The sequence below is a fragment of the Populus euphratica genome, unplaced genomic scaffold (genome assembly GCF_000495115.2).
Source record: "Populus euphratica unplaced genomic scaffold, PopEup_1.0 scaffold40.1, whole genome shotgun sequence".
In the NCBI taxonomy this organism is placed as follows: domain Eukaryota; kingdom Viridiplantae; phylum Streptophyta; class Magnoliopsida; order Malpighiales; family Salicaceae; genus Populus; species Populus euphratica.
Window position 1 is genome coordinate 379,747 of NW_011499912.1, and position 10,828 is coordinate 390,574.

General features: G+C 36.6%; 2 protein-coding genes across 3 annotated transcripts; one reads left to right on the forward strand and one right to left on the reverse strand.

Moving 5' to 3' along the window:
* Window positions 1-810: 810 nt before the first annotated feature.
* Window positions 811-5,760, reverse strand: LOC105134064 (uncharacterized). Its single transcript, XM_011038318.1, has 9 exons — window positions 5,462-5,760; window positions 4,906-5,111; window positions 3,867-4,048; window positions 3,444-3,728; window positions 3,307-3,365; window positions 3,166-3,202; window positions 2,982-3,053; window positions 1,676-2,000; window positions 811-1,441 (listed from the first exon to the last, which is right to left on the reverse strand). Exons 1-9 carry the CDS (start codon window positions 5,592-5,594, stop codon window positions 1,064-1,066), a joined length of 1,677 nt encoding a protein of 558 aa, XP_011036620.1. The 5' UTR covers window positions 5,595-5,760; the 3' UTR covers window positions 811-1,063.
* Window positions 5,761-7,203: 1,443 nt separating this feature from the next.
* Window positions 7,204-10,737, forward strand: LOC105134065 (uncharacterized). Of its 2 annotated transcripts, XM_011038320.1 has the most exons (9): window positions 7,204-7,764; window positions 8,257-8,324; window positions 8,417-8,612; window positions 8,696-8,793; window positions 8,885-8,954; window positions 9,137-9,208; window positions 9,377-9,490; window positions 10,194-10,264; window positions 10,339-10,737. In XM_011038320.1, the coding sequence occupies exons 1-8, from the start codon at window positions 7,360-7,362 to the stop codon at window positions 10,251-10,253; spliced, it is 1,083 nt and encodes a 360-aa protein (XP_011036622.1). In that variant the 5' UTR covers window positions 7,204-7,359; the 3' UTR covers window positions 10,254-10,264; window positions 10,339-10,737. The 2 variants fall into 2 exon arrangements, with proteins under 2 accessions (XP_011036622.1, XP_011036621.1); XM_011038319.1 differs by having other exon boundaries at window positions 10,194-10,737.
* Window positions 10,738-10,828: the final 91 nt, after the last annotated feature.

Below are 10,828 nucleotides of genomic sequence, written 5' to 3' on the forward strand. Positions count from 1 at the left end.
CAACAATTAAATATCTCAAAAATTATAAAATAATGAATCACAATTAAATGAATACATATAACAACATCCAGAAAATCAAAACATATATGACAAATCTTGATTCTTCTCGATCCAAAAGACCGAGCATGTGAGGTTTTTGAACGTTGCTGCTGCTCGCTTTTGCCTGTGCTCCACTGACAAATGCATTCAGCAACCCTTTTCATTTGTTCCTGCATGCTCGTGAGAAAAACCTTGCATCGAGCACTGCAGAAAGCAACGAGAGAGAATGGTGTGATGGATTGGATAACATCTTTTCTCAACAAATGGCAGCAATGCACTGTGCAGAAAGTCCAAAGCCTCAATTGTCCGACGGCGGGCCTCAAATTTTGGAACAAATTTTTTTAAAGAATTGTAGAAGGTGAAGCTCCTCGTGTAATTTCTCAGCCCTCGTAGTGGGGCGAGCCCATTTTTGTTTGATTGCTATTGTAAATAGGTAAACACCAGAGATAATAAATACAGTTTATTTCTGTATTTTAAAAATTCTTTTTTAAAAAATTATTATTTTTTATTTTTTATATTGAAATAAAATTTTTAGTATTTCCAAATTGTTTTGATATATTAATATTATAATTTTTTTTTCTTAAATGAAAATATTATTTTACTATATTTTATAATAAAATAACACTTTCAAATACAATTGCTACCATAATCTTAACTACCCCCTCGAAGCACCCTCTAAAGATGGATGGCCTGGTTCCATTCGTCAACCATTTTCAACTTTCCAGACCAGGCAAATGGTCTCCTCAGTTCACGTTGAGAATTTGATCAACATGAGAGTGAATCGAATCATCATTCTCTGTTCAAATTTTTGTCCTTGCTCTTCTTAGAAAGCTTGAAACAATGTCACAAACAGGCTTAAAGCATATGTTGTTGGAGGTTACACTCGACTACAATTTCAGCATACTTGGAGAAAGCACCAAAAGACGTTAATGCACGTATACAAAGCAGCAAATCAAACTGAAGAAGAAAAAACCTCTTCAAACAAACGCCAACAATATGATGAAGTGATCTAAATTTTCATTTTTCAGGAAGTTTTCTCCCTTTCCGAACCTTGTGCTGATTCAGACACTAGCTGCTTGGAATACACACGGTGCCGCCTTTCTCTACCATATATGACCCAGAAGATTAGAGAAAGCATAACTGCAGTAGATACCATCACCAAACCTATGTAGATCCATCTACTGTATCTCCTGAGACTTGGACAATGATCCTTGTATATGTCACTGAATGTTTCCCTTGCAAAAGTGCAGTCTCCTAGCTCAATCAGGAAAGGAGCATAATTATTCAATCCATAGCTCACATTTATTGCAGCTGACATTTGGCTGTAGAATGCAGGGGTCAAACGTCCTGTCGTAGCACATATCCCGGTTGGTGAAACCTGACACACATAGCTACTCCATACCTGAACAAGTTGAGCGAAAACATTGAATAATTCTTCCAATTTTTGGCATGAGAGAGTTTGTAAAAGTCTCCAGTTTCTTTGCCGATGTAATGTTATTAAGGGAAATCTTAGGCAGAATGAAAGGGCTGGCAAGAGTTCGTTGAATCCTGCCTTTACTATATGTAGCCTAGTAATGGTTCCTTCAGTACATTATGCATCTAAAAACTTCCATTGTTTCTGGCTTCTATTAATTACCTGTGTAGCGTTGGTCAAGTCCACCTCACCAGCACTGCAAGGCCGAATCGTCAAGTCGGCATAAAATGGGTTGCAGAGTATTGGCACCAATGGACCAGATTGGTTGATGTACATTGGTTTGAAGTTGGGGGAGAAGTTGAGATTAGAAACATTAGTGATGACCTGGTTGACCACTTCTACAAGCTGGGAAGTGATTTCCTTGCTCTTTATCAAAGTATCTTGGGTAGTTGCTTGGTCCACACAGGGCAGAATATCGTCTAAAGCTGTATGAGCAGTCGGGTTGTGCACCCAATGATCCATAGCGACACAAGTATCTCCAGCCACGCTAGCATGTATAAGAAAGAATAATTAGAAATTTGGTGAGGGAATCAGAAATATGAAATAAAAAAGGAATTTCTCAGAGAAAAATGAAGTGTTATAAAGGAAATAAGAAATCTAAAAGGACTACTTTTAATTTCTTTTAAGCATACTAGCTCGCAGTTTAAGAAACAATAGCACTCCCAGACCTAGTAAAGGCAGTGCACTTGCAGTGTGTTTGTTATCCCAACCCCATCATTCCAACGATTTCTGTTTTGAAGACTAAATCAGTGTCATGATGTGACAGCATTCTATTAATCCATTAAGGGACCGGATAAATTTGGAGTTAACATGATGCTAAACGAAGTTCAATAAGAATAAGATCCACCACCCTTTAAGATCCTTTAACTTCGAGTCTAATAAGGGATTCATAGAGTGATCACCTCCTATAAAAGGATGCTTCCAGTTGAAGTGAGCACGGTGAACAGGCTCAACAATTAGATAAAGCAACCATAGAAGTAGAAACAAAACAGTAGAGGGGGAAGAAGTTACAGAATTGAATATGAAAGATGAATGAGAACATTATATAGGTGAATCGCTTTGGACATAGTTGAACAAAGAGATAAATGTCATGTGTGGTGTGATATCCAATGTGGTACAGACAGTTTGATCCTTGTTTCAAACATGATCACTAGAATTATTTAGGACTAAGAATATTTAAGTTTCAAATGGCAGGACAGATTCACTGTTTGGAAAATTGTTGACTGTAACTACAGATCAGTCTTCTCTTTACAAATAATACCAATCAGAAGGCTGTAAGAAGATGAATATCACATTTCTCACCACAACGACTAATCAAAATATTGTAGTGAGTTTCAACCCACTAGATGATAAATGTCAGCAAAAAAATTTAGTTCAGTGGACATAAGAGTTGGAATCTGTACCAAATAGACTTTCACGAGACATCTGCAACTGGACCAATAAGCATAGTCAGCAGCATATAACTTACTTGTGAAGAAGAAGGAATGTGCCACACAAAATGAATGTTCCAGCAACAAGAATCCATCCAACGATGACCAGGCTGCAACAATTTTATGAGGTTCATCGATCGAGAGCAGGTAACAATTAAATGCAATAATACTGAGACTATGAGACAAAGGGGCATGAATGTTGACATAAAGAAAATCACTTACATGTACACCAGGAACTGCATGCCGAAAATTGAGAACACTAGAACACAAACTCAAAACATCATTACATGTGCTTTGCAACAATTTTTAAACATTGGAATTATTCACACTTTATCTTATCAAGAAAAAAGGAAGAGGGCTTACAGAATCCAAGAAATGTTAGGAGAAGCATAATAGCAGCAGTAGTAATCAGTGCCACTCTCCTGCATGAACATGCTCATTATATGATCAAGATGACCTACTCAATCAGATACAATAAGCTTTGGTATCCTTCAACTTACACAGAATCCAGGAGATCTTTTATGTCTTCTGAATTATCCACCGTTTTGTCAGAAAGGACACTAGCAGAAGAATTAATTCTTGTGCCAATCTGGTCAATATCAGTTTGGACATTAGAAGGTAGAAAAACTTGATCAACTCCAACTAGCTTGGCTGAAGCAATAAAATCTGACACAGCCCTTAGTTTATCGACTGTGGTGTCTGCCTGATTCACAACATACTCCAAAGTTTGTGTTGTGCTTTTGTGAAATCTTTCCTGAGCAGTATATAGAACAACACATCCAATCCTGTGGCCAAAAAATTCAGCATTAGTTTCTTCATAATAGATTGATGCATGTGCACACTAGTGCATACACATATGCACGCGCACGTGTGTGCGTGAGAGAGAGAGAGTGGGGGCGGGGGAGAGGGAGAGAGGCATCTACATAGCACAAATGCTGAAGAGAATGAGGAAAACGAGGGAGAGAGCATAAGCTGTTTGAGAGTAGCCATAGTGCTGCCTTTTGCAACAGAAATGACAAAGGCAACCAAAGAGTAAGCACAGCCCAAATACCAGGAACCAGACTGCAGCAATAGCAAACAGAGGAGCTGCAGTGAAACCTACAGACTGCATTCAAACAAAATTTTCAGTTACCAGAGAACTCTAGAAGAAATCTGAAAATCCAGCCTAAACAGACAATTAGAATGTAGTTGGTATCAAACAAGTAAAATCCAACACAGAATGTCCATTCAATCAATAACTCTACATTGTTTTCCTCGAGCACAACATCCACCGATAACTTTTCATCACCTGCTAGAATGTAGATTATTGATTAATGCTGTTATTTTATTTGGATTAACTTGAATCATTTGCCTAGACAAGACTATTATTCTGGTTCAACAATTTAGATAACATGCAAGGCACATTTCAAGCAAGTAGCATTAAACACTGCTTGATATCAAACCATATCAACAGCATGCCTCATCACAATCATGCTCATAATGATATCGGATATCAGGACTAGCAATTTGTTATCTTCAACAACTGTAAGGAAAAGTATTTATACTGATTTCAACAAGATTCTAAGATTATTGGTATTTTTCTTGATTCAAAGATAGAGAAATCAGCGATTAATGATTGAATGATGCTAAACTCTGCATATTTTTTCCAGTTCTATTAATGAATGCAAATTGGGATCTTTCCTCCATCACAAAAAATTATGACATTCAATTCATACATTGTCTCTAAAGCACCCTGACCATAAACTAGTACATTACATTTACTTCTTTCCCTGCATAGCATATTGGCATGCTGACAACATGTCAGAAATGTAAGATCCAATCTAGTAATTGTCAACTGGTAATTAAGAGAGATTGAAACCCTACACCTCTACAACAACAACAGTACAAATCATCAATGAACAACCTAAAAAGAAAAAGAAAGATGAGTGCTAGTGGGGTTTGACCGTTGATGAATAAACTTACAGCCCAGTAATGACGATCACTGATATTCCATCCTCCAGTGTATCTTTTGAAATCATTAAGAGGGTCTTTTCTGTAAGTCCTCTTTGGAGCTAACACAAGTACTGGTGAGTTATCAACAGGTTCACCGATGGGCGCCTCCACCACAGGCCTTCTTGTCCCCCATGAGAACTCCATTTCATACTTAGCTTCATCTGCTCTCCCTGCCACTGCATTGCAAAATCAACACAAAATGATACAACTTTATATGCAAACATCAAAGGTGAGTAAAGTTAAGATTGTCTGCTTGGTAGCTTAGAAAATTCAGAAAAACAAAAGAAAAAAACAAAATTTTGCAAAGCTAAGTGTGTTAGTTAAGGCTTCCAAGAAGCATGAAAACTTGCAATAATCAAGTAAAAAAGTTTCAACATGCACATTTTAGTGGGGTCACATAAAAGTGTTGAAACACTAAAGTATAACACTCCAGTCCTCTTTTTTCTTGCTACATTTTCTCAGAAACCAAACAGAAGATGATGAAACAGCGGAACTTAACAGAAAAGTTAAGAGATAAGAAGCGTACCAGCAGGGGGTAGAGCAGAGAAGGAAGGGAAGGTAACAGAAGCACCATGTGAGAGGGGAACAGATGCTGAAGAAGTAAAGAAGACAAAGGTGAGCAGAAGGAGAGTAAATGACAGTAACCCGTGACATAACATGATGGCACACGATCACAGAGAGTGGGAGGGAGGGAAAGAAAGAGGCTCTCTGTTTTTCTTTACTGGGTTGCTTGATGCAAGCTTTTCAGATAAAGACAGAAAATCTGTTGGTTCTTTTCTTCCTTTCCCATTGGACATGTAACAATCTTAATTTTCTTCTTTCCTTCCTTCTTTTTCCTATTATTCTTAATTAATCTCAACTTCATAAGGTGAGTTAATTAATTAATCTAAAACTAAAAAAATATTAAAAAATTTAAAACTAAAACGGAATATGGTATTTTAATATTAATAAAACTCAAAATAATGAACGATTAACTATTCAGTAACAGATGGAGTAGAAAAGCAGGGAGGTGGAGAGCTCATGTATTATGGTGTGCAATGATGTAAAAAGGGTTCCAATGCAAAATGGAAACCAACTGGATGGGTCCCGGAGGGGGCGAGTTTCCCAAAAAATTACGACCTTTGTCGTCCGTTTTTTGTCTTGGAAACCGGAGATTGTTTTCTGAGGTCCACAATTTCCGGCCATTTTCATGGCTTTCAATGTTCCCTGCCTTCCCGCCTCGCAGCCTATGGCTAGAGCAGCCCATTTTCTTGAGAGAGAGAGAGAGAGAGAGAGAGACGGGTAACTGGGCTCTCCAGGCATCCTGTGTGGGCCTTTACCACATGGTTTTCAACTCGATGTTTAAAATCCATCATCAGCAATTATTGATGCGTGTGCAAAAAGAATGTGTTTTCGTATAAAATCAGAGAAAACGAGTTTATTAATTGAAATTGTTTTTTTTTTTTTGAAAACGGATTTTTCTGTTTCTCTTCGATCGTTTAGAAAATTAAATAAAATCAAAATAATTATCTTTCGAAATCTCTACCGTAAGAAACAATAATCCATCGGGAAATATTTTCATAATAAATAATAAATAAAAAAACTACAAATGCAAACAAAAAACTATTTTGTAAAAATAAACACAGCCTTAGATTTTTTTTTCATGATTTAAGAGTAAAATACTCTCGACCAAACCTTCCTAGACACAAGTATCTATGTAGTTTGAAAAATATTTCATGTTTTAAAAAATTTAATTTTTAAATTTTTTATATATTTTTTGAATTTTTTTAATATACTAATTTAAAAAATAAAAAATATTATTTTAATATATTTTAACATAAAAAATATTTTAAAAAATAATCAAAATCACATAAACATTTAAACTTTAAAGTTGCCATAGATGAAGCAAAATATCCCTTTTTGTTGTTTATCTCCCAAGCTCCAAGTCAATCAAAATTACAGCGTGTAGTATCGAGGCACTATAACATTTTTTTTAATTATTTTAATAAAATAATATTAAAAATAAATTTTAAAAAATAAAAAGTATTTTAAAACATTTCATTACAAAAATACTATAAAAAATAATCACCATAATAATAAACATTATATTTAAAAATAAATTTTAAAAAATAAAAAATATTTTAAAACAAAAATACTTTAAAAAATAATTAACAATTTTAATAATTCAATGAAAAATCACTTTAGAAATACTCAACGGTGACGCACAACTGACATGTCGCCTAGGTAAAAAATCTAAAATAACAGTAACAGCTCAGTTTGTCAGCGACTTCTTCCAACCACTCCCAAGAAAACTGTTTTTCCCCCCCCTGCAACGGCCACAGCCTCCTTCCCTCCCTTTCTAGCAGCCATAGACGTTTATGTAACACAAAGAGAGATCTTTAGACTTTAGAGAGAGAGTGTGTGTTTTAGACTGCAACACAAAAAATGGGTTGTGGGAATTTCTTCTTTACAGTACTAATAACCTTCTCAGTAGCCCTTATAGCATACAACATCCTTATATCAGCAAACGCGCCGCTTAAGCAAGACTTACCAGGTCCATCATCAAGATCAACACTTTTGGTTGACCCAGTAATCAAGATGCCATTAGAAAGATCAAGAAGATCAAGTTTTGGTAAAAAGAGACTGTTTCATACAGCTGTGACAGCTTCTGATTCTGTGTATAATACTTGGCAGTGTAGGGTAATGTATTATTGGTACAAGAAGCATAAAGATGGACCCAATAGTGAAATGGGTGGGTTTACTAGGATCTTGCATTCTGGAAAGCCTGATAAGTTTATGGAGGAAATCCCAACTTTTATAGCACAGCCTTTGCCTGCTGGGATGGATCAGGTTTGTGTTCTTCTTTTGAAATTTGGGTCTGTTTTAGTTTCTTGATTTATGTAGTTTACTTTTAGAATTAGTTGAAGTTGCACTCACTTTGAGAGTTGGTTAAAGTCTCTAGCTTGGTTAACTGAATTTGAGAGTATCATTAAAATCTTGATTATTGAACATTGTCACGATCCAGGCCTGAATTTGGATATAAATTGATTGATAGTGTGAGGGGCTAGTGCATTTTGTCGTGATGTAAATTGATTGATGGCGTTATAGTAGAAGTTGCTGGTTGTATAGAGACTCTGGCTTGAAGCAGATGGCTTCCTGCTGGCTTCTTTTTGGGAATGATAAGTCAACCCAGCCGAAAAACAAATCCGAATGATGTTCCCCTCATGCTTCAATGGGGAAAATTGGGAGAAATTGGTCGTGTTTTAAGATTTTCCTTGTTTTCGGCGTTATTATTGGTTAAATTTCCATTGTTTGCTTATCTCAAATCTTACACAATCACAGGGCTATATAGTTCTCAACAGACCTTGGGCGTTTGTGCAATGGCTTCAAAAAGCAGACATAAAAGAAGAGTACGAAACGTTAAAATCCCCTGCTTCTGTGACGAGTTGATCTTTATTTCAGTAGATTTGACTTTATCTATGTTGTTTTACTTTGTACTCAGTTACATATTGATGGCAGAGCCAGATCATATTATTGTTAAGCCCATCCCAAACCTATCTAAAGATGGCCTTGGAGCTGCGTTTCCTTTCTTTTACATTGAACCAAAAAAGTATGAGTCTGTCCTACGAAAGTACTTCCCTAAGGGACCAATAACAAACATCGATCCCATAGGAAATTCTCCTGTCATTGTTGGGAAGGTTTGTGTTTTAATATGCTCTTTCTGACTGTATTATTCTCCCAAATATTGGCCTTTTCTTGATTGTCTGAGCAAGATTGTCAGGAATCTCTTAAGAAGATTGCTCCCACTTGGATGAATGTCTCCTTGGCAATGAAAAAGGATCCCGAGACAGATAAAGCTTTTGGCTGGGTGCTTGAAATGTGAGACTTTTGTGGTTAACTCTATTTTTGCGAAGACCTTATTGTAGGGAACTGACCTTTTCTGTTTCCCCTTACTCTTTGCTAAATACAGGTATGGTTATGCTGTTTCATCTGCTCTACATGGCGTTGGCAACATCCTGTACAAGGACTTCATGATTCAGGTTTAATTAAAGCAGCACTTCCTTGCTGTCATACACCAGTCTGAAAAAATGCAGAAAATTCCCTCCAGTTCATAGCGAAATCTATCTTTTCCTGAAATCATAACGATGTGCCATTTTCCTATATTTCAAATTTTAGGGATTGCCTTTTCACTAGTAGTTACCCATTTTGCATCGTTTGACAGCCTCCTTGGGATACAGAAGTTGGCAAGAAGTTCATAATTCATTACACTTATGGATGTGACTATGATATGAAGGTAGTCTGCTGCTGATAGACTGATTCAATTTTATGTTCTAAGCTGTTCAAGGATGAAGAAAAGATAAAGAGGAACAGCTTCTGACTTCTTGATTTATTGCAATTACATTCATTTGCTATTATTAAGCCTGGTTCAACAAGATTTTGGTTTTTGTTACTTTGATTGCAGGGTAAATTAACCTACGGAAAGATTGGAGAATGGAGGTTTGACAAGAGATCTTATAATACCGTTATACCCCCAAGAAACCTTCCCTTGCCTCCACCGGGTGTTCCAGAGAGTGTGGTATGTTTCATTTCACCTTATAGTCCAAACACTTGCTGCTTGCATGATTATTATGCACGAAAAGCTTTAACAAACAATTTAACACGCGTTTCGGCACCTGGAGTTTTCCGTTCTTGCTCATTTTTTTCTCATTTCTACACGGGGAACTAATTCTGCCCCAAAATTCAAGATTTTGCTACTTTTTACCATTAAGTAAAGCATGGAAGATTTATGCGACCCAATATCCCAGGTGTGAACAGCAACTTCCTGGGAGCATACCCATACAGAATAAACTCAAGCTCCCTTCGAGTAGTATCATATTTAGTGCTGGATTAAAGAGTACTCAAGCTTCCTTTTTCGTTGCCTAGGTTGCCCAAAAAGAAGACCTTCCACAAAGACTCTCAGGTTGAAAGGTCAAATGGGCACGTTAAAAATGTTTTGTAAATTGTTGGATGAATTGAAATTAAGCCTACGTCAATAGTCAGCTTTAGGTATAGCAACCTAGTTTAGACAAATTCTTGATTCCCTTTTCCATCTGGAGGTGACATTGCATCTCTAAAAGCTTCCTTCGATGTATATTGGATTTGATTTTGCAACGGATAATCATAATCTATACAGTGGAAAGTAATCACTCCATTAAGCTCTAAGATCGAAGCTTTGCTGTAGAGTGATGTCCCGTCATCAGTTCAAGCTTTTGTTATTTAAGCACATAATCGCATGGCAGGTTACTCTGGTGAAAATGGTGAATGAAGCTACTGCAAACATTCCAAATTGGGGATCCTAAGGAGGATATATGGTTGCTAACCGACAAGGAAGCTTGGGTTTGCTGCTTGATGCGACTTGAGCCTTCGTATACTTTGAGGTGCCGCATGTGATATGAAAACGGTTGTGAGCATTTGAATCTCATGCAACCCTTGGTAATCGTTGGGAGCTAGCAGAGTGCAATGTGCTCGATGTTATAGTAACTTGCACGAATAAATTCGGATCAGACTGACACTATTGGCTGATGTACACTGACAGTATTACTTGAGTATTCCTAAACACTAGCCTTCATCTGCACCTGATTAATTTTATGTATTCTCTATTGTTGTCCTTTTTCCCGTAATTTGTTGTTACTTCTAAAGAGAGGATAGTCTCCTCGCATGGGGAAAAAAAAACAGTAATATTGTAATTCTAAAAATGGCTCTGTAACACCTGCTTCCGTCTATTGCTTATATTTTTTATTGATGCAATTGGCAAAAGCAGAAACAATGCGCAGAATTTTGGAGCAAAACATTTACTAAGACAACTGGTTAATAATGCTGTTCTAACACTCCCATAAATGTTAAAAGTCTCAATTACATTACAGAACAGTGGCCA

What these genes read in the sequence shown, in the direction of transcription:
- LOC105134064 (XM_011038318.1), bottom strand. Translation starts at nt 5,594, where the DNA reads ATGTTATGTCACGGGTTACTGTCATTTACTCTCCTTCTGCTCACCTTT. An exon ending in CCTAACATTTCTTGGATTCT is followed by an intron (nt 3,203 to 3,306) that starts GTAAGCCCTCTT and finishes TTTGTGTTCTAG; the next exon opens with TGTTCTCAATTTTCGGCATG. An exon ending in ACATTCCTTCTTCTTCACAA is followed by an intron (nt 2,001 to 2,981) that starts GTAAGTTATATG and finishes TATACATGCTAG; the next exon opens with CGTGGCTGGAGATACTTGTG.
- LOC105134065 (XM_011038319.1), top strand. Translation starts at nt 7,360, where the DNA reads ATGGGTTGTGGGAATTTCTTCTTTACAGTACTAATAACCTTCTCAGTA. An exon ending in AAAGCAGACATAAAAGAAGA is followed by an intron (nt 8,325 to 8,416) that starts GTACGAAACGTT and finishes CTTTGTACTCAG; the next exon opens with TTACATATTGATGGCAGAGC. An exon ending in TTTGGCTGGGTGCTTGAAAT is followed by an intron (nt 8,794 to 8,884) that starts GTGAGACTTTTG and finishes TGCTAAATACAG; the next exon opens with GTATGGTTATGCTGTTTCAT.